The 22313-nt window shown below is 49.8% G+C and overlaps 1 protein-coding gene across 1 annotated transcript in view; it reads right to left on the minus strand.

Moving 5' to 3' along the window:
• The window catches only part of COL11A2 (collagen type XI alpha 2 chain), a 98095-nt gene that overhangs the window by 16742 nt on the left and 59040 nt on the right, over positions 1–22313 (minus strand). The window contains exons 28-55 of the mRNA XM_083722329.1: positions 21946–21990; positions 20888–20941; positions 20685–20792; positions 20325–20378; positions 19549–19602; positions 18752–18796; positions 17755–17808; positions 17400–17444; positions 16453–16506; positions 16303–16356; positions 14496–14549; positions 13294–13401; positions 10805–10894; positions 8669–8722; positions 7961–8068; positions 7452–7559; positions 7305–7358; positions 7135–7188; positions 6591–6698; positions 6260–6313; positions 4863–4916; positions 4689–4742; positions 3968–4021; positions 1569–1676; positions 830–883; positions 681–734; positions 387–440; positions 178–231 (exon numbers count right to left, since the gene is read on the minus strand). Of these exons, the coding sequence (XP_083578455.1) occupies positions 178–231; positions 387–440; positions 681–734; positions 830–883; positions 1569–1676; positions 3968–4021; positions 4689–4742; positions 4863–4916; positions 6260–6313; positions 6591–6698; positions 7135–7188; positions 7305–7358; positions 7452–7559; positions 7961–8068; positions 8669–8722; positions 10805–10894; positions 13294–13401; positions 14496–14549; positions 16303–16356; positions 16453–16506; positions 17400–17444; positions 17755–17808; positions 18752–18796; positions 19549–19602; positions 20325–20378; positions 20685–20792; positions 20888–20941; positions 21946–21990 (1845 nt within the window). The remainder of the gene's footprint in view (positions 1–177; positions 232–386; positions 441–680; positions 735–829; positions 884–1568; positions 1677–3967; positions 4022–4688; positions 4743–4862; positions 4917–6259; positions 6314–6590; positions 6699–7134; positions 7189–7304; positions 7359–7451; positions 7560–7960; positions 8069–8668; positions 8723–10804; positions 10895–13293; positions 13402–14495; positions 14550–16302; positions 16357–16452; positions 16507–17399; positions 17445–17754; positions 17809–18751; positions 18797–19548; positions 19603–20324; positions 20379–20684; positions 20793–20887; positions 20942–21945; positions 21991–22313) is intronic.

Below are 22313 nucleotides of genomic sequence, written 5' to 3' on the forward strand. Positions count from 1 at the left end.
CTTTGCTTCTCAATATTCTCTGGTTGGCCTCTGTTATTTTCTCCTAACAATAGGGAACCTACATAAAGACTCTATATGGGCTCTTGGATACCCCTCTGATATCCCATAGTTTCTTCTTTAGGGTAGCCAAGCCTGTCCGGCTTCCCCTTCCATTTACCTGGCGACCAGGTAACTCACCTTGGCACCTTTCTCCCCTTGGCGTCCTTCGGGGCCTGGGGTACCGGCTGGACCCTGTGAAGAGAAGAGGGGAGGCACTGGGCTCAGAGAGATGCCAAGCTGGCCCCCAGGCACAGGGGCACCCCACTCTCTGGCCCCCGAAGCCCAAGGGCCTGGACCCTCTTGAGAACAGGCTTGTGGGTCAACCAGGCCCCTCCCTTTCCACTCACCCTCTTGCCAAGCGGGCCAGGGGGTCCGTTCTCACCAGTGGGTCCTGGAGAGCCCTGGAAGGGGGAGAAAGAGAAGGGGTCACACTGGGCGGGGAGGAGTAGTGGAATTGGGAAGAAGACAAAGAAGGGGAAGATGACTCTGGCAGAAGGACGTCTTGGGAAGCCAAGAAGGCGATGGAGACCCTTCGCTGTTGGGGAAAGAGGAGGGTGGACTGCCAGGAGGCATCATGTCTGGAACCAAACCCAGCAGAAGATGACCCGGAACCTCTTTCCGGCCAGACCTAGAACGCTTACCGCCTCTCCGGGCTCTCCGTCTTCTCCCCGGTCGCCTTTGGCCCCGTCTTGGCCCTGTTGGCAAGAGAGGAACAAAGTCACAGTCAGCCCCCGGGTCAGATCCTGGCCCTTCCGTGGGGGCTCCTAGGGAAAGGGGTCTCATGACTCACCCGAGGTCCCATTTCACCAGGGGGTCCTGGATCTCCAGGGAAACCGACTGGACCCTAAAAAAGTGAGAGACAGAGATTAGGCCAACCAAAAGAAAAAGTCTATAAGGATTGGGAAAATCTTTAAAGAATCTTTGGAAACCTATGGAATTAGGCTAATCCCTGTATTGTATAAATATAAGTTTGTAGGGAGGTAAAAAGAAACGATATAAGAAATATGTAACTGTGCCGTATAAAGTAATGGATAGATAAAGTACAGTGAGATTAATTGGAAGTCAGTTTTAAATTTATTCTCTGTAAGTTTTATAATTGCGTTCAGTATCAGGAGTATATAGGATGATAATTATATTAATCTTCTTGTATCTTATAGGGTGGTGGTTTGTTTGATTTTTCATGTTATTTGTTTGTTTGATTGTATGTTTGTTTACTTGTATGTACGTCTGTTTCCTCATAAATGTATTTATTTTAAATTAATAAATATAGATTTAATAAAAAAAGAGATTAAGCCCCCCTCCCAGTTGCCCAGTTGTTCCTTCCCAACAGACACATGGCTTCGTTTTACCATTCGACGACAGCCCCCTTTCCGATTTTAAGGAACTTCCCCCCAAGAATGGAATGGAATAAAGTGGAGATAGAAACAGAGAATCACAGAATTGTAGAGTCGGAAGGGACCCTGAGGGTCATCTAGCCCAACCCCGACAAGGCAGGACTCGCCCCACTCTCTCTCTGCAGTACCACTTACAGGGTTCCCTTTGGGGCCATCGTCTCCGGGGGGGCCCTTCCCGCCAGGGGGCCCGGCGACGCCAGCAGCTCCAGCCTCGCCTTTCTCTCCTCTTTCTCCCCGTGGGCCCTGAAGGGAGAAGAATGGCGGTGAGACAAAATGGCTTCCAGCTCCAGGGGCAGTCTACCCTCCCAATGCCAGGGGCTGTGTGGAGGGAGGGGGACTCCAGTCCCTGGGGAGGGCAGGGGGGCTGGATTGGCCAGTGCAGGAGACACCAGAAGGATTTTTTTTGCCTGGTCCAGCGACCAAGCCCTTAAATTTGGGTCTTGAATAGGGGCAGAGAGAAAAGGTGGTCGCAGTGAGGTTAGGCAGTGGGTTGTTTGCATCTGTGGGAAGGGAGCGTCTATGGAGGGCCATGAAGGATTTTGGGGGCCGGGAGGGAAAATGTCAGACATTAAAGTTCTGTACGGTGAACCTGGATCAGGGCCTGGCAAGTGTAGAAGTTCTTGTTTTCCGTTTCTCCAATCTTTAGCCTGCTTCCCCACGTTTCCCCACATTTATCATTTTTTTCCAAAGTCCTTCCCATCAGCATTTTAGTACAAATTTCTCCCCCCACGGGCATTTTTGCAAGCCGTTTGTGCCTAACCCACAAATTTTGGCAAAGCGACTTCCTCCGGCACAAAGCGAGGAAGGGAAGGACACAAATTAAACAAATTGATAACAATATTGCCCATTCAGATAGGTAGCCATGTTGGTCTGATGCAGTTGAAATAAGTAAAACATTGTCCAGTAGCCCCTTAAAGGTAAAGGTAAAGGGACCCCTGACCATTAGGTCCAGTCGTGGCCGACTCTGGGGTTGTGGCGCTCGTCTCACTTTATTGGCTGACGGAGCCGGCGTACAGCTTCCAGGTCATGTGGCCAGCAGGACTAAGCTGCTTCTGGAGAACCAGAGCAGCGCACAGAAACGCTGTTTACCTTCCCGCTGGAGTGGTACCTATTTATCTACTTGCACTTTGACGTGCTTTCGAACTGCTAGGTTGGCAGGAGCAGGGACCAATCAACGGGAGCTTACCCCGTCGCAGGGATTCAAACCGCTGACCTTCTGATCAGCAAGCCCTAGGCTCTGTGGTTTAACCCACAGGGCCACCCATGTCCCTCTAAGTAGCCCCTTAGAGACCAACTAAGTATGTTCTGGGTATAAGCTTTCGTGTGCATGCACAGCTGGTATCTGTAGAAGATGGTTTCTGAAGAAGTGTGCCTGCACACAAAAGCTTTTACCCAGAACATACCTAGTTGGTCTCTAAGGGGCTACTGGACAATTTTTTATTTAGTTAAATATTGCCTGTTTTTGTCTGTTGTTTTGCACTGATCTTTGCCCCCTCGTGTAGATGTGTTAGTTGGGGCACCTTGTTGCAACGCAACATTTCATTTTTTACTTTTTTACTTTTTTTAACTTTATTCCAAAACCGAAAAGGAATTACAAACATCAAATTCAAAATCCATATTCGTTTTGTAGTGTAAGCCTATTACATAGCTGATTAGATTAAAATATACCTAATTGCTAGAGACTTCCCTTTGCTATATATAGATCCAACGCAATTAGAACTATTAGATATTTTTATAAATTCCCCACTCCCCTTCACCCATGTGTGATCTCAATATTTTTAAAACTTCTTCCATCTTGTTGTGTTGTTGTAGTTTAATAATTATTCAATTGATTCTTTTATTACAGTGGTGCCCCGCAAGACGAAGGCCTCGCAAGACGGAAAACCCGCTAGACGAAAGGGTTTTCCGTTTTTTGATGCGCTTCGCAAGACGAATTTCCCTATGGGCTTGCTTCGCAAGACGAAAACGTCTTGCGATTTTTTTCACTTTCCCCCCTTTTTCTAAGCCGCTAAGCCGCTAATAGTGCTAATCCGCTAAGCTGTCAATGGGCTTGCTTCGCAAGACGAAAACCCGCTAGACGAAGAGACTCGCGGAACGGATTGTTTTCGTCTTGCGAGGCACCCCTGTATTTCCTTGCTTACCCCTGCACGTTTGACACATTATCTATTAATATTCCAGTTCCAGAACCATATTTTTCCATGTATTCCTTCACTCCATTCTACTCTTTAATTATTCTCTGATTTGAATGGCCTCTAACGATTGCCGTCAATTTTGCCATTTCCACAAACTCACAGAGCTTGCTTTGCCATTTGAATAATAATGATGGTATTTTCTCCCCCTTCCAGTTGGAAGTGAGGTGGTTTGCCTTCAAATGGGGAGAGAATCCAACTCTTCTCCCCTGTCCCTCACCGGGACGCGGGTTTCACTCCTGTCAATCAATCCCATCAGGGGTGCTGGGCAGGCCAGGTGTCGCAATGGTGGTGGCAGAGGTGGTGGATGGGGCAGGTAAGGAGGGAGGGAGAGGGGTCTCTTACCTTGCCACCTGGTTCTCCAGGGACTCCAGGACCTCCTGGCTCTCCTGCCTCACCCTGAAACGACAGAAGGATATTGAGGGCTGTGTCAGTGTGGGTCTGGTCCTATCCAAAGCTCTTCCCATCCTCCATTCTCCATATATTCCAAGCCAGTGTGTGTGTTTATACTCATTCTGAATCTCAGGCCCTCCAGACCTCTCAACCTGGCCCCTGAGGTTCTCTCCAGGACACACCCCTCACTGCAAATAGACTTGGGAACAGTGAATATAACATAATAGGCTCAAGAGAGCTTTCATTAGGCAGCGGGGGCAATTGGGGGGATTCGAAGGGGATCGTGAATATCTGGGGAGAAGGATCCCTAAGGGGGGGGGGAGTCTGTTTGAGAGACTCACAGCTCATCTGCCATCCAGAGAACCAAGAACCAGGAAGAGGAGATCAATACCCAACTCATCCCCAGATCCCCAAAAACACACAGAGACCCTACTCATTGCATCATAGGATCGTACAGTTGGATGTTCATCTTGTTCATTTCCCATGCTCTGTGCATTAGTATAGAGACAACCGAAACCAAGAGTCATTCCCTCCAGCTGCTTCCTCCTCGTTCCCTTCTTGCTCCAGGGAAGCCAGATTCGCTTTTCAGAACACACAGGGATACTGGCTCCCAGGCCCCACTCCCAACTAACCTCCCCAGAGGACCCAGGGGTCCTGTCTCCCAGCCACTTACCTTCTGTCCTGGGGGACCAAGGTTTCCTACGCCCCCTGGCGGGCCTTGGGGACCCTGTGTGGGAAGGAAAAAGAGACCCCAAATTGTTAGACTAGAAGCCCATGCTGAATATCAGTTAATGGGCGGCGGTGGTGTAGCGGTTGTGGGGGGTTGTGGAAGGAGAAATACACTCACATTTGCTCCAGAGGGTCCGGCTGGGCCACGTGGTCCGGGGGGTCCGGGGGGTCCCTGCATGGAGAAGCGTATTTATTATTAGCACCCGAGCCCCACTATGTGGGTCATTGATGCTCAGGTCCGACTCAAGGACCAATGTGCTGCTCTTAGCAAACACTCTGCTTTTGACAGGCAGAAAAGGGAGGGGAGCAAGAGAGCCCCTTTGCTTTCATTTCCATAATATTCAGAAAAAGATGCCCTCTTCTTATTCTTAGGCTCCCAAACTCAAAGGGGCGACACACAGTTTCACCTCTTAAAGAGTAGGCAGAGGGCTTAGTCCCCAATCTCACCCTTCTAGTCTTCACAATAAGATCATAGAACCACAGCATGATAAAGGGACCCCGAGGGTCATCTAGTCCACCCCCACAAGGCAGGAGCATCCCTGACTGATGCCCATGGGCATCGGTCAAGAGCAGGCAGAGGGATCTTTTATGTCCGCATCTGATCAGGGGTAAAGCTGTAGCGGCTGAGAAGCCACTTTCCATGGGGCAGCACTGGCCTGCAGGCCACAGGTCAGTCACGTCTGGTCAAGGCAGTTAACCAGCCGTCCGGCAGCTATGTACGTAAAAATAGCCGAAGAGCTCCAAATCAGCTGGGTCAGGCCCAACAGAAAACATCAAGGCCCCCTTCCTGTCCTCACAGTGGTCAAATGCTATAAAGAACCTAGGAGTCGAGATAGACTGGTTCTGGGCCTGGAGGTTCCACAGGAAGACGAGAAGGGCTTGGCAGATGGGTTAGTTGCCAAAGAGCCAGCCAAGTACCCCAGTGGGAAACCTGCAATGCAGTTAGAAACAGGAACCCCAAAACACCACAATTAGGGGTGCCTGTATAGGGACAGAACTACCTAAATTGTGGAGAAACTTATTTATGTGTGCAACTACAGTGGCAAGAATGTTACTTGCCCAGAAATGGAAAGAAGAAGAAGTCCCAGGATACAAAAACTTACGGGATATGAAGAAATGGCGAAACTTACCAGAAGAATAAGAAATCAAGATAACAAACTTTTTTTATATAAAAGAGCGGAAATGGTTTATTGAATATTTACAGATTATTTGTAAACAGATAAAAACAGGGTTATTGTAATAACCTGCAGTAACATAAGAGTATATATTTAAATAAGATAAATAAATTAGTAAATTAAGTGAATTTGGACATGCAGAAGATATTAAAAATGAATTTAAGGAACTGCAGGAAGAGGGGGAAGGAAGCCAAGTTTAAAAATGTCAAAATGATTGCAAAATCAGTGAAATGTATATACCTGAAAAGTATAAATAAAAATATAGAGAAAAAACAGCAAAACTGGGGTGCCTTGGAACAGAGAGAGAGAGGGAGAGAAGGGGCAGGGAGGCAGCACTTACCATGGGACCCACATCGCCCGTCTCCCCCTTTTCCCCAGATGGTCCCGGCAGACCCTGTCAAGAGGCAGGATCAATCACGGTTATTTATCATGACATCTCTCTCCCGCCTTCATTCCTCTGCAGAGCTTGAGGTGGGGTAGTACATGGTCCGTCCCCCCGCCGTTTCACCCCCACAACAGCCCTGTGAGGTAGGTTAGGTGGGGAGAGAGTGACTGGTCTAAGGCCACCCAGGGGGCTGAATGACCAAGTGGGGAATTGGGTGCAGGTTGGAGGGTTGGACGGGGGGAGGGGCAGAGGTGTGACCCTCCCTTCAGGGTGTCCCTGGGCATACCTGCAGGCCGATGGGCCCTGGGGGACCATTAAACCCTCGGGTTCCCTCATCCCCCTTTGCGCCAAAGTGGCCTTGGGGGCCCCTCGCTCCAGGCTCTCCGTCTGCGCCCTGAAGGGTGAAAGACAAGAATCATAGAAAGGGCACCCAAGGGTCACCCAAGCTGGAACCCCCCCCCCCACACACACACACATAATGCAGGAATCACAACTAAACCAGTTTCCTTTTCTTCTGAAAGATACCCAATTCTTCATGGCGGTTTCAAATTTCATCTTGCTTCTTCCTTAGCGGGTCGCGCAAACCGCTCTTCTGAAAAATGCTTTTGACAGGGTATGGTGGGAAGCTTATTGAACTAGTGTGGCTGCCTCCAAAAGTTTGGAGATTTAGCTGGAGGCAACCCTCTGTTCAGTTAAAACTGGCCGCTATATCGAATCAATATGGTCAACTGAACATTTCATAACTGTGCTGATTTTTTTTGGGGGGGGGCATTCTTAAAATTCCTGAATGACACCAGACACAAGGTGGTAAAATGAACTTGAGGACTTACTGCGGCTCCTGGTTGCCCGAGAGGACCCAGTGGGCCAGGGGGTCCCGGTGGCCCCTGCAGAGAGGAAGAGAAAGAGGCGAATGGCATGGATGGAGAGGCAGGGGAGGAAGAGCCCCACCCAACGCATTTCGTGGCCCTGCCCCACAAGTCTCAAGATGACCCCAACTTACGTGCTCCCCTTTTGCCCCTTTGCCGCCCTTCTGGCCAGGATCACCCACTTCGCCCTGAGGAGAGAGAGAACGAGAGAGTGAGCCGTGGAGGCGCAGCCCAGAGGCCGGGGCAATGGGCAGGGGAGACGCCACGCTCCAGACTCTTACCTTGTCGCCATCCTCACCTGGGCCCCCCGGAGGTCCTGCGGGGCCAGGCAGCCCAACGGGGCCCTGGACGCCATCGCGGCCTGCGGGGCCAATGGGACCTTTCTCGCCCTGGGGAAGAAAAGAGAAAGTGAGGGGGAGGGCCCCGAGACTCACCCCGGAATCTCAACCACCCAGCCCCCTTTCCCAGGGGTGCTTCAGAGTTCTTGACCCCAAGCGCCACTTGCAGCTTCTGCGTCTCTTCCACCAAATTCTTGCCTTGAAGGGGGTTGGGCTGGATGACCCCTGGGGGTCCCTTCCAAGTCTACAATTCTAGGATTCTAATCAACATGACCCAGGAATCCAGAGAGTGTTGAGGGGTCCTTATTACATTCCCTCTCCCTCCATAAAAACTTGGGGGGCCCTCTGCCGTACCCCACCATCTGCCCCTCTCCCCGCTCTGCTTGCCTTTTTCTCTACCCTCCCTTCCTCCCGAGAAGACCCATAAGTCCTGCCCCTTCAGCCCTACTCACAGGCACGCCTTTCTCCCCAGCCGAGCCAGCAGGTCCTTGAGGGCCTGGTCTTCCTGGGGGTCCGATGGGGCCACCTGGCCCTGGGCCCCCCCTTTCCCCTGGGGATCCCTGGAAGGCAAGATGAAAAGAGGGTGCTTAGGCCTGATCCTGAAGGGAGGCTGAGTGCAGGAGAAAAGGGGCTTGTGCCCAGAGCACCCTCTGCTGGAGCCACACTGCACTACCCCAGCACAGTGGGATGCTCAAAGCTGACGCAGGCTCTCGCCAAACGCGAGATCCAACATGGAGACGACGACAGACCCATTTAGACAGAAATTCCCCTCCCCTCCTGGGTTGACTCTCCACTATTGAAATGTTTCAGTGGGCCTATTTATTCTCTATTTTAATTGCCGGTGCTCTTCTGTAGGCTGAAAAAAAAGGCTGGCGACAAAAATTCCTCTGATGATAACCTTTTGTGCTTTTTTTTTTTTTAAAAAAGCACACAAATTGCTGCAAAATGTGGAGAGCTGAATGTGGAGAGCTGGGGGGGGGGCGATGAGAAACTGGGGAAGAACTGAAATTCTTAATAGATACGGGTGTGAATGTGGTTTCTTGGGCATGTGCAGAGCTCCATCGGCACGTCAGGAGGTGCCAGGAGAAGGGCAGCGTTGTGGCTGCAGGGCGTGCATTGGGTCGGTGTGTCAGGGCCGGGGGGGGGGAGGAAACACTCACGGCGGGTCCTGGGGGTCCAGCGGGTCCCTCGTTGCCTTTCAGTCCAGGCCCGCCCTGCAAGGTTGGAGGGAAGAGTTTGAGGCAGGCCGACAAGTAGACACACAAGCACAAAACACCCACCCCTTGTCCAGTCCTTCTTCCATTCCCCTTTTAGTCATGTGAAGTGTTGCAGAGAACACTTCCTCACCAATAAGGCAGAATAAGAGAATGGCACAGTTGGAAGGGGCCCTAGCGGTCATCTAGTCCAACCCGCCCTTGTGAAGCAGGAATCACAGGTAAGTAAAATATAAACAGCCAGGTGAGCAAATGAAGGATCAGCGCTGGCAGCAGGGCCAAGGCGGAGCGGGAGGTGCAGGTCAAGTGGCAGGGAGTCCCTCTGTTCTAAAGTTGCTGCCAAAGAGGGCAACGTGGGGTTTTATTTTGCCTTTTTCTGCTATGAACCGCAACCCCAAGATGCAACCATATAATTCTATTTTTCAGTACAGAAGCTGAAAGGATCTAAAAAGGGTATAAGCAATTTAATGAATAATGGCAATAATCATAAACCAAATAAACCAAAATAATACTATTTGGGACTCAAGGCAGGTAAAATACAAAAAGCTAAAAGCATACAAAAGGTAATTGTTTAATTAAACTCTAATAGAATTAAAGCAAACCTGCTAAAAAAATAAACAGCACAGCACTGTTGAAATGCACTTTCCCAAAAAAAACAGCAGAAAACAAACCCGGCCAGATCCCAGAGGCCTGTGGTGAATTTTTCAATGCTCACATTCAAAAAATAGGTAAAGGTAAAGGTACCCCTGCCCGTAGGGGCCAGTCTTGCCAGACTCTAGGGTTGTGCGCTCATCTCACCCAAGAGGCCGGGAGCCAGCGCTGTCCGCAGACACTTCCGGATCACGTGGCCAGCGTGACAAGCTGCATCTGGCGAGGCAGCGCAGCACATGGAAACGCCGTTTACCTTCCCGCTGGTAAGCGGTCCCTATTTATCTACTTGCACCCGGGGGTGCTTTCGAACTGCTAGGTTGGCAGGAGCAGGGACCGAACGACGGGAGCGCACCCCGCCGCGGGGATTCGAACCGCCGACCATGCGATCGGCAAGTCCTAGGTGCTGAGGTTTTACCCACAGCGTCACCCGCGTCCCACGCTTCCATATATATATATATATATGAGACCACTCCATTGTAACTATCCAGCCTCCCAAAATTTCAACACCTTGTGTGATGGTTTGACACCTTTCCGTTTTAACAGTACAAATTCTGCAAACACCTTCCGTATCTCCTCCTCAAAACCATTCCTCCTGCATATTCCCCATCTTACCTTAATGGCACATTAATTTATAGTTAATAGCTATACCCCACACGTCTTTATACCATTCTTCCTTTTTATATTCACCTTGCCCCTTCCACTTCCTGGCTATAATAATTTTGCAGCTGTCAATAAACTTGTAAGCAAGTCCTTCATAGCCTGTGAACCTTCTGTCCCATCATAAATTGATAATAACGCTACCTCTGGAGTTTTGGTCAGCTTTAACCCAGTGGTTTCTGTTATCTCCTTAAACACCCCTTGGCAAAAAAAATATATACATATTTACACCCCCACCACATATGAAGAGAAGTCCCTGTCTCCTGGCATCTCCTCCAACAGACCTGCGGAACTCTCTGCCACTGGAGAATCGGGGGCCCTTTCCGCGCCAACTTTCACAGACCTGCTGAAATACTTTCTATTCTGCCCGGCCCACACAGGCAAATGAAGAGGACCTCCCCCCCCCCCACAAAAAAACCCCAAGTTGGTTTTTAACTTTTAACTTGTTATGCTCTTACGGACTAGATTTGTATTGTTGCACCGTGGGTGTAGCCAAGAGGGGGCAGAGAGGGGCAGCTGCCCCCCAAAATCAATAAAAATCCTTAACCAAATGATGTTCTTACCCCCCCCCACCAAAAAACCCCAAAATCCTGGCTACACCCTGCATGGCGGCATTTGAGTATTTTTTCTACCTACATTTAGCTCCTGGCAGTTTAATCTCAACACCCAGAGCAGGCAGGATGGTTGCAACGCAAAACGCTGTGCCCCCCCCTGCACCCAGGCTACGTTTTCCCAGGCCATCCCCATGGAAGGAGCCCCCCCCCCAGTACGTACAGCAGTTCCAGGCAGGCCGCGCTCTCCGGGGAAGCCTCGCAGCCCAGCCGGGCCGTCCTTGCCGGGTCCTCCGGGGGTGCCGGGGTCGCCCTGAAACGCAGAAGGGGGCAAAGGACACGTTGACCCCCCAAATCCTGGTCAGAGCCCCCCAGACCCCGGACCCCCTCTTCTTGGGCTGGAGGGCCTGAATCTATCATGGCAGGATCCTCGAAGGGGGAAGAGGGGCAGGTATCCCGAGGCTCAGAATTCTGGGGAGCACTGGGTGGGGCCTGGGTGCTAAGGGGAGGAGCCTGTGATACCAGGGGCGGGGCTTAGAGGGTAAAGGGGATTTCCAAGGAAGTTTCCTAGACCTTTGAAAGCACAGTTTGAGCTTCCAACCTCCTCTTTTGAGCCTAACTAGCGTAGTACTTGGAACCCCAAAAAGGGGTTCCGCTTTGGATGTTTTCACCCCGTGGGTCCCCGGGAAAGGTAGTGGGGTCCCTTAGAGAGCTTGGGAGCCTGTTACGCCCCTGTTATGGAAATTACAGGGCCCCCCCCACATCTTTAAAGTTGTTAAATGTTACAGATATTATGCATAAATGTATCCTTTCGACTTGACAGCTTAGGAAAGTTACATGGCTTTAAAAATACCGCATTTTTCACTCCATAAGACGCACGTTTCCCCTCCTAAAAAGTAAGGGGAAATGTGTGTGCGTCTTATGGAGCGAATGCAGGCGGGAGGGCAGCCCGTCAGTCCCTTCTCCCTCCTCGCGGAAAAGCCCCCGAGAGCCACACACACGCTTCACGCGGCCCTTTAAAGGGAGCGCAGCTCTTGGGGGCTTTTCCCCGAGGAGGGAGAAGGGACTGACGGGCTGCCCTCTGTCCCTTCCCCCACCTCCTGGAAAAGCCAGGCTCTGCTCAGCGCCCCCTTGTAAGGACTCCCTTTCGTCCCTCATCCCACTTTGCTGGGAAGCCAGAAGAAGAGGCACTGTGCAGCCATCGCTCTTGCTCTGCTGGCTTCTCAGGGAAGCAGGATGAGGGACGGAAGGGTTTAAAGCAAGAAAGCGAGAGCCGCTTACATGCTCTGCGCAGAATATTTTTTTCCTTGCTTTCCCCCTCTAAAAGCTAGGTGCATCGTATGGTCAGGCGCGTCTTATGGAGTGAAAAATACACAGTAATGTAAAATCAACTCCTTTGCCAGTTTCCTCCATTTCAACACTATTTTGCCCTTCAAAAAACCAACTCTTTTCCCCACCACCTCCCCAAGCACACCTCCTACCCCAGAAAGTGCCCAGAGGTGACAATTGCTGAGCTGATTGTTGGCCAAGGAAAGCCTAATCCCATCCCCAGACTTGCCAAGGGGCCAGACATGCAAAGGAACTTCTATTGTACTTTGGGCGGTGGGACTTCAGAGGTGTTTGCCTGTGCTCATCTTATACCTGGGTCTTGCCCTGACATGTCTGCTTATGCTAATCTTGTACCAAGGACTTGTCTGCACATGTTTGCCAAGGTTGAACTAGTGTAACCCCTGTCTAAAAGCTAAAGGGAGCCCTGACCATTAGGTCCAGTCGTGGCCGACTCTGAGGTTGCGGCGCTCATCTCGCTTTATTGGCCGTGGGAGCCGGCGTACGGCTTCCAGGTCATGTGGCCAGCATGACTAAGCCGCTTCTGGCGAACCAGAGCAGCGCACGGAAACACTGTTTACCTTCCCGCCGGAGTGGTACCTATTTATCTACTTGCGCTTTGACATGCTTTCGAACTGCTAGGCTGGCAGGAGCAGGGACCGAGCAACGGGAGCTCATCCCGTCGTGGGGATTTGAACCGCCGCCCTTCTGATCAGCAAGTCCTAGTAACCCGCAGCGCCACCCGCGTCCCTTTAACCCCTGCCTACCCCTCCCCTTTTGCGACATGTCAGTGATGTAGCAATGATGTATCGATGATGCTGTACGAACTGTATTCTGGGATATGGTGGGAAAGTTTTAAAAGTCTTTGTCACCCCATCCTCAGGGTTCAAAATTCCTCTTTGAACCTGTTGCGCAATAAACATTGGTGGCTGGACTCCTTCCTTTATCCCTGGCATTTTTTCTGGCCTATGTAGGACCAGTCTGGATAGCTGGCCTTGGTGAAGACTTGACGTTTTCCTCCTCAAAAAAATTCTGATTTGAGTTTCTACTGAAATGAGGCTGCATTTCAATGTTGTGCTTAATCTTGTTTTTAAGTTGTATTTCAATCAATTGTTTTTATATCTGGTGTTAGCCGCCCTGAGCCCGGTCTTGGCTGGGGAGGGTGGGGTATAAATAAAAAATATTACTATTAATTATTATTATTATTATTATAATTATTATTATTATTATTCCACAGGGACCCGCAGGCTCTGCCCAATGAGCTGGGTGACTGAGCAGCCTCACATCCAGATGTTTCCCGTAACCCCACCCCCGCCTCCCCCTGCTGGGCTGCCCATGAGCCCTTGCCCTCGCACCCAGACCCTGCTCCCCCTGCCCAGGACTTACCTTTGTACCTTCTTTCCCAGAGGGTCCAGGAAGGCCTTGCTCTCCAGGAGGCCCAGGCGGCCCAGGGTGGCCCCTCTCCCCCATCTGGCCTGTTTCTCCTGCGGGGCCCTGCCAAGGAAACAGAGAGCTGTAGGGTATGGAGGGAACCCCAAGGGTCACCCAGACCAATCCCCGGCAATGCAGGAATCTCAGCTGAAGTGTCCATGACAGGTGGCCAGACAGCCTCTGCTTAAAAACCTCCAAGGATTGAATCCCCTGAGCAAGGAGAGAGCCCTCCACAAACAATCCCTTCCCCACCCTCCAGATTTTATTATTATTGATATTATTAGTGATTTACTTATTCATAATTTGTTGTTGTTGTTGTTATTGCTGCTGCTGCATTTATATCCTGACTTTTCCCCAAGCCAGGACTCAATGTAACTTGCACAGACAAGATAATATTAATATTAATATTCTGTCCATCTGACTGGGTTGCCCCTCTGAGTGGCTTCCAACCAATTAAGACATAAAATTAAACTGGCAAGAGATTTGTTAGCCCAGAAATGGAAGCAAGAAGAAATTCCAACGAAAGAAGAATGGCAGACGAAATTAAAGGACTACGCAGAATTGGACAATATGACAGGAAGGCTTCGAAACCTGAGGACCAGAGATTTACAGAAGATTGGAAGAAGTATATTGAATTATTTGAAGAGCAACTGTAATCAACAAATTACACTAGTAGGACTACAAGAAGTTTTGTAAGGAGAAATATACAAAGTGTTACAAAGTAGAAAAAGATAGAGATATTGGTTATGAGTTTGAAATGTAATAGGAAAAATAAGAAATGCATACTGAGAGATTAGACTGGAAAATTTTCAGACAGGACTGATGGAAGTAAAAAAAATGGAATAAGATGTAAAAGTATGTTCAATTATTGTTGAACATATAAAAAGTTATAAAAAAGTTATATAAAAAGTTATATAAAAAAGTTATATAAAAAAGACATCAAACTAAACTAGAAAGGTATTCAATGTAATTGTTTTAAAATCATCAAACTCAAAACAGAACTAAAACAATACAAAATACCAAAATCTGTTAAAATACAGGTAATTAAAACAGAACACGCCCCGCCCTTGCCATCTTCTGACCGTCCCCTCCCAGGGTCTGGTGTTTTGGCTGCTCTCTGGTGCTGAGGAGGAGCAGAGCGACCCCCGTCGCCTTACCTGAGGGCCCACAACCCCCGGTCCTCCAGGGGGTCCAGTCTTGCCTTGGAATCCCTGTGAGGGAGAGAAAGAAGGGGGGGGGTGAGGTTACAACTGTGATAAGAATTTTAAAGTCTTAGTTATATAATAAATGTACCAACCAAGCACATACATAGATCAGCGTAGGAAGACCGACCTGAAACCATTTTTTATTCCCAAACTGAGCAAATGTTTTCTCTGCAAAGTCAAAGGAAAATGGAAAAGCCTCCCCATTGTCTTTTCCTTCACAAATCCTGTCTTAAGGGTATGTCTGTCTGTGTATGAATAAGCTATGAGCCTGTGACCTGGCTCAGGAACTAAGTATTTATCATTACAAAAGACTGGCCAGGTTCCCCAGGGTATCCAATCAAGTGAGCATTAACAAGTAACCTGCCAGACAGGAGGTAAACAATGCACTCAGATTTCTGCTGTAGACCGCCCTTTCTGTGGTGTGGGTATGATGTATGGAGAGGTGGTCTGGAGCTCCAGGGCAGGGAATTTAAAATGTCTATATAAGGGCGGGCACACCTTGGTTCTGGGTCTTCTTCTGTCCTCCTGCATGTGGGGGGAGCACCCTGTTGCAACAGCTTTAATAAAGATCAGGCTTACTAGCTGCTTCGCTTCTCAATATTCTCTTGTTGGCCTCTGTTATTTTCTCCTACAGATAGGGAAACCACGTAAGGACTCTATATGGGCTCTTGGGTACCCCATAAGGGAAGAAGGGCAAATTTTGTTTACAACACGACTCTCTCTTGTTTCCCCTGGGTGGGATTCCTCCTGCCTGACCTGGTGTCCACAATGGTGTCAGAAGTGGGATGAGATGCGATGGAGGAGTGAGGGGGATCCGTTGGAAAGCAGGGTTTTCAACGCACCAAGGGCCAGCCGACAAATGCGTGAAAACCCCTGAGTGTGTGCAGAGCGCAAAAGCAAAAAAAAAAAAAAAAAGCACACTCAGAGTCACTCAACTCTGAGTGTCTTAACTGTTGGGGAATCCTGAGGAAGCAAATGGTTCTAGGTCACTTAAGGGATTGTCTGAACCTTTATAGCTCAGCTCAATTCCTGAGTGCCATTGGTCATTCCCCAAGTTGGTGAGGCTCATTGGACCACAATGAGAAGCCAAGGATTCGGCGTCATCGGCGCAGCCCTGTGGAACTCTGCCACTGGAGACCTACCAGCTTTTCAACACCTGCTGGAAACCTTTTGATAGGTCCTTCTGGGATGGTTTGCTAGTGTTTGTTTTTAATTCTTTGCCTTGCTTTTACTTTTTAAATAGTTTTTACCATTATATAATCACAAACTGCTGTAATCTAGTTCTATGGTAGAAATACAGTGGTTATCTCAGTTGTCAAACGTTCCAGAAGACCGTTCAAATTCCAAAACGTTCGACAACCGAGGTGTAAAGGGAGAGCGTCAATTTCAATAGTGAAAACTTAAAAAAACACACAGCGGAAGCCGTTCGACTTCCAAGGCATGTTCAAAAACAGGAGCAGCTGCTTCCAGATTTTCGGCATTCGGAAACCGAAATGTTCGGCTTCCCAGACGCTCGAAAACCGAGGTACCACTGAACTTTCATAAGGAAACGAATGTTGCTCTTTGGAGTTCGGTTAGCCAACAGATCCGCCTTGCAGCGACATCGTCCAGCCTGCACTTTGCCAGCTTCCCCCAAAGGTTATTATGGGGTGCTGAGTGGAAGTCACCAGGGGAGAGGAGAGGGAGTAGGAGTAGGAGTACTAGGAGTAAGAGTACCAGGAGTAGGAGTACTAGGAGTAATAAGCAAAGAGTAACATACGACTTCTCCCCGCTGGCCAGGGTGTCCGGGCAGACCGTCCTTCCCCGAGGGGCCCTGTGGGCAAAGAAGACAAGAGGGTCAGTGGGTGGCCGGAGGGGGGATGACCGGTGGGGGTGGGCAGAGTGTGGGGGCAGATAACCGGGAACTCACCGGAGGTCCTTTTGGCCCAGGGAATCCGTTTGGTCCTTGTGGTCCCGGTTGACCCTGCAGAAGATGCAGAAGGAGAAGGAAACATTGAGAAGCAGCTGGTGGAGGAGGAACCGCAAGGCTTCCTAAAATCATTGGGACCCCAAAGGGTTATCTAGACAAACCCCCTGTAAGGGGGGGGTATTGGTTTTTTTATTATGCATTTTTGGATTTTGTGATTTTATGTTGTCACCGCCCTGAGGCCTGTGGGCACAGGGAGGTATACAAATGTGATATATAAGAATAATTTTAAAAGCAGGAATCCTTTTTGCCCAACATGGTTCTTGAACCCATAGCCCTGAGATTAAGAGTCCCATGCTCTACCGACTAAGCAGACGGTGACGCAGGGGAAACCGACCCCTAAGTAGCAGCAGCACCCAGAGAGTGACCGGCGACGTGTAACAAAACATTGACACTTTTGAAATTTTAGTCGGGCAGGGGCTGCCCTTGGGAACTTCCTGCCACTTGATAGCAGGCAGCTGCCTTCATCGTGCTCAAAACTTTATACCCAGGGGCTTAGAAGGCGGTGTGAGTTTTAATCTGCTTGTTTAACTTTCTCAATTTTATTGTTCTATCTTTCTTTTTTGCAAACCACGCTGAGGCTGCTGTTGGTTGGTTGGTTTGTTTACAGTCAAGCAGTGAATAAACATCACAAAACAAATACATAAAATGAATAAACATTGTGCTGGATCTGGATGTGCCATCACCACCCAGATTCCAGAGCAGCAATGGCCGAAGGAAGGCAGCTGTGACCTTTGGAACTCCCTGCTGCTGGATGTTCACATGGCGTGCACTTTTGAATTCGAGCCTCGGTGCTCTCTTAATTCCCTGAGATTCTCACTGGGGGCTCCTTCCTCCTCCTCCTCCATCTTTCCTTAACCCCCACCCCGTCTTCCTTCCTGTTTACTCACCCTTTCCCCGGGGGGCCCGCCTGGTCCTTCGCTGCCCGAGGTGCCCTGCATGAGGATGAGACGAAAAGGCAGCTATTTAGAAACACAGAATGGCCCCTGCCAGCCCTGAGAGAACCCAGGAGGCCCCTGGAAAGGGAGGCTGAATCGAAACATATATAAAACACGCTGTGGAAATGCTATTCTAAAAAACATTTTAAGATATATATTGAACTTACGGTTAGCTCAACATCGCCATCTATTGTCACGTTTGTATAATGCACTTAAAACACACTTGAAACATTATATTTGCAGCTGTATAGCTGAGTCCAGAGACAGAGAGACAGCAGCCCCAACCCCTGACCCCCATAAAACCAACCTTTGCTCCAGACTTCCCTGTGGCCCCTCGTGGCCCCCGCTGGCCTCGTGGCCCCTAGAAGAACAGGGGGCAGAGAGAGAGAGAAGTAAGTGATTCAGAGAGCCAGGGGGCAACTCATCTCAGCGCGGTCTCCCTCCCATCTGAGGGGATCCAGTTCCGCCCTCCTTACGGTCATTTCCGGGTTCAGCGCATGATCGCGCATGTATCAGTGGCGCCTAATACGGGGGTTGCCAGTATCGCAGATCCTCTTGGGTGGGGGCTCCTCCCCTCCCATCCTCCACTCTCCCAATTAACCTCCGTCTCTGAAAATTATTGCAGGTGCTCTCAGGGGAGTCTGCCCCCCTCCGTTCCCCCTTCCCCTCTCCCAATTAACCTCCGTCTCTGAAAATTATTGCAGGTGCTCTCAGGGGAGTCTGCCCTCCTCCGCTCCCCTTCCCCCCTCCCAATTAACCTCAGTCTCTGAAAATTATTGCAGACACTCTCAGGAGAGTCTGCCCTCCTCTGCTCCCCCTTCCCCCCTCCCAATTAACCTCAGTCTCTGAAAATTATTGCAGGTGCTCTCAGGGGAGTCTGCCCTCCTCTGCTCCCCCTTCCCCCCTCCCAATTAACCTCCGTCTCTGAAAATTATTGCAGGTGCTCTCAGGGGATTCTGCCCTCCTGCTCTCCCCCTTCCCCTCTCCCAATTAACTTCCATCTCCAGGCCTCACCAGTAGGAGGGAGCACACAGAGGAAGAACCACCAGGGTCCACCATCTGCCCCCCAGCATATCACCAGGACCTCCCCCCATCTCAGGCTTGGGCCCTGGAATTTTGGGTCTAGGGTGATCCTAACCTGGCACCCCTTCCCATGGGTGGGAAAGACAGTATGTGTGGGTCCCGCCTCCCCACCCCCAACTGTCCATTAAGATGTGGGGAGTGAAATGGGGGTGGTGAATAGGAAGGCAAAAACTGCCCCCCACCCGATTTGACCCGCGCCACCTTCCTCCTTGGCTACTCACCGTGGGGCCTCTCTCGCCTCGGGGTCCCAACTTCCCGGAGATCCCCTGCAGAGAGGAACAAAGGCAGATGATCCACAGCAGGATCCCACAAACATTTAACCCCCCCCCCTCGCCCCCTCCCTCTCCCTCCTTCTAGCTGTGCGACTAATCAACACAGTTTGGCTTCAGCCTGCGAAAGGGGCTTAGTTCCCCCCCCCCAGCTGCTCCAACACCTTTTGGCAGGATCGGAACTCGGGCTTCCTTTACAACAGTCATTCACTTTTGGGGGGCCCTACGTTCCATAGACTCACCCCCAGCTCCCCCTAACCCTAGAAAAAGGACTGTTTGGAACAGCCATCTGGAAAACCCCCCCAAGGAAGACGCCGCCACCATAAAATTCAGAACAGTGATGGATGTCTTTTAGAATATTTCAACTAGGATTTATATATTGTAATTTTGAAGTATGAATATGGAATCATTGATTATGAAAAACATTTTTTCTCTTCATTCTTTTTCATTCTGGTTGGTTTCTTTTATTTTAAGTCTTCTTTTCTAGTCTGCATTCTGGAAAATTGCGTAGGTTTTATGTATGGTTATGTATTTTTTTCCCCTTTTCATTTTTTGGGGGGGTAACATCTAATAAAATTTAATAAAATTAAAAAATTAAAAAAATAAATAAATTCAGAACAGCAGCAATCGATTCGAAACTATTTAGTTTAACAAATTCGACGTCTTTCCGAAACCGCCCACTCAAAAGAGAAGTTGCTGGGGGGGGGCTGGGAGAGAAGGAGGTCCTTGAGGAGGAGGGGGCCACTTACCCGTCCCCCCTTTTCGCCGTTCGTCCCGGGGAAGCCAGGGAAGCCTTGAGAGCCCTGGAGAGGAGGAGGAAGAGGAGGTTAGGACAAGGCAGGAGGGGACTTTCGGAATGGACCGGCCGGGACATCGCAAGGGGTTGGACTAAATGTCACTGGGGTGTCATCGCTACAATTCTATGAAAATCGGAGTGGGGGGGCCCAGAGAGTGCAGGGGCCACGAAGGAGGCGGGAGGAGGACGGACACAACTTCTCTCCCTGCAAGGAGATTGGACATTCCACCCCCATTATTAGGGGGGCACAGTGTTGGGTAGTGGTGATGCCGCAAGGGGGCCGGTACAGATCCACACAGGGAAAATTTATTCCCCCCCCCTTCTTTGCAGGGGAAGGAAATGGCTCCCACGACCCTCCAAATCGTCATCCTTCGATTGCTCCGTTTTTACAGAGAATCCAGAGAATAAGGCCGAATATTGCAGATATTTGGGGTTTTCCGTGTTCACAATTGATTTATGGCCGTTATTTGCTGAAGGAAACACACTGGTGAGAAGATTTTTTTGGTGGGGGTGCAAGAGCAAAAGTAACTGGAGTCAATAATAATAATAATAATAATAATAATAATAATAATAATAATAATTTATTTGTACTACGCCCATCTGGCTGGGTTTCCCCAGCCACTCTGGGCAGCTTCCAACAAAGTTTAAAAATACACTAAAATGTCACACATTTAAAACTTCCCTGAACATTAAGGAAGTTCAAGTACCTAAATTTGGAGGTATACTGACCTTGGGTCCTTGTCGGCCGGGATACCCAGGGAGACCCGGAACACCCAGTTTCCCCTGCAAGAAAGAGAGGTGTAAAAAATAAAATGAGCAAGGAGACCTTATACCCCCAGGGAGGAGGCCCTGAAACCCCAAAAAGGAGTAAAACCAGATTAATAATAATAATAATAATAATAATAATAATAATAATAATATTTGTACCCCACCCATCTGATTGGGCTTCCCTGCCAGACGGCTCCCGACAAATTATAAAACCACAGTGGGACCAGTCCACCTCCACCTGCGGCTGGACTAGATGACCGCTGCAGGGCCCTCAGAACTCTACAGTTTTATCTCCACCACCCCCCAACCCAGAATCCGCACCTTCTCTCCGACAAGCCCAATGGGACCTGGGTCCCCGTGGGGCCCGGTGCGGCCCTTAGGGCCTTCGGGGCCGTCTTCGCCTCGGGATCCTGGGACGCCGACTTCACCCTGATCATGGGGGGAGAGAGAGAGAGTGAGTGAGTAAGGAAGGAACAGGGGAGGGGGCTGTGGGTGCAAGTGGGGAGGGGGCTTGTCCTACTTACCCGGTCCCCTTTCACGCCCATGTCGCCCTTGAAACCAGGAAATCCTTCTTCCCCCTGCAGTGAATAAAGGGGGGGGGAGTGGCGTTAAGAGGGATTCAGGACCCCCCAGACTCAGAACGCCAAAGGGACCTCAGGCTCCCCCCCCCCAGGTTGGATGGTGTGATAGGAATTTTGAGGTCTTAGATATATGGAAATGTTCATAAGCGTACCAACCAAGCACATACATAGATCAGCACAGGAAGACCAACCTGGAACCATTTTGATTCCCAAACTGAGCAAATGTTTTCTCTGCAAAGTCAAAGGAAAGTGGAAAAGCCTCCCCATTGTCTTTTCCTTCACAAGTCCTGTCTTAAGGGTATGTCTGTCTGTGTATGAATAAGCTATGAGCCTGTGACCTGGCTCAGGAACTAAGTATTGATCATTACAAAAGACTGGCCAGGCTCCCCTGGGTATCCAATCAAGTGAGCATTAACAGGTAACCTGTCAGACGAGATAAACAACACACTCAGATTTCTGCTGTAGACCGCCTTTTCTGTGCTGTAGGTATGATGTTTGTGGGGGGTGGTCTTAGGTTACACCCCTTCTGTGATGTATGTATGATGTTTCTGGGGGTGGTCTTCATCTACAGGGTGGCAATTTCAAAAGTCTTTATAAGGCCTTGCGTGCCATTGTTCTGGGTTCCTCCTCCTTCCTGCGTGTGGTGAGTGAGGACCCTGTTGCAATAAAGATCAGGCTTACTAGCTGCTTTGCTTTTCAATATTCTCGGCTTTGCCTCTGTTATTTTCTCCTACTGATAGGGAACCTACGTAAGGACTCTATGTGGGCTCTTGGATACCCCATAAGGGAAATGGGGCAGATTTATTTGTTTACAGCAATGGCCACCTGCCAGCGATTCCTTTGCTGCGATTGTGGGGGGTTGGAATAGATGACACCTGGGGGCCCCTCCAACCCCTACAGTTAGGGGTTTCCATGTTTTCTCCGTAGCTGAACAGAAATGTGGGTTTTGGGGGCTGCTGCTGCTGTCTGCTGACCCACCAGTTCCCTTCCCAACAACCCACCTTTTCGCCTTTGTGGCCGTTGAAGCCTCGAATGCCATCCATTCCCTACGAGGAGAGAGAGGGGTTTGGGGGGAGACATTATCCCTGGCGCGTCTTATATTCCAGGTTCCTGCCTCCATCCCCCCCCCCCGCCATACCCGTCCTGTCTCTCCTACCCAACAGGTCCAGGCCCAAAACCGGGACACACGTCTCCCGAATTAACTTGTGTGACCCGCGTGCAATCATGTCCCCCACCATCCCACCACCAAAAGCACTTTTTTGGGGATAAGATTGTGGTTGCGAGATCACAGCACCCAAAATGGCCACCATTCTCTCATGCAATTCTTTTTAAAAATCCCCCAGTTTTCCCAGGACAGTTACAAAGTGTG

Source organism: Podarcis gaigeae (assembly GCF_964106915.1).
Source record: "Podarcis gaigeae genome assembly, chromosome: 2".
NCBI classification, from domain to species: Eukaryota; Metazoa; Chordata; class Lepidosauria; order Squamata; family Lacertidae; genus Podarcis; species Podarcis gaigeae.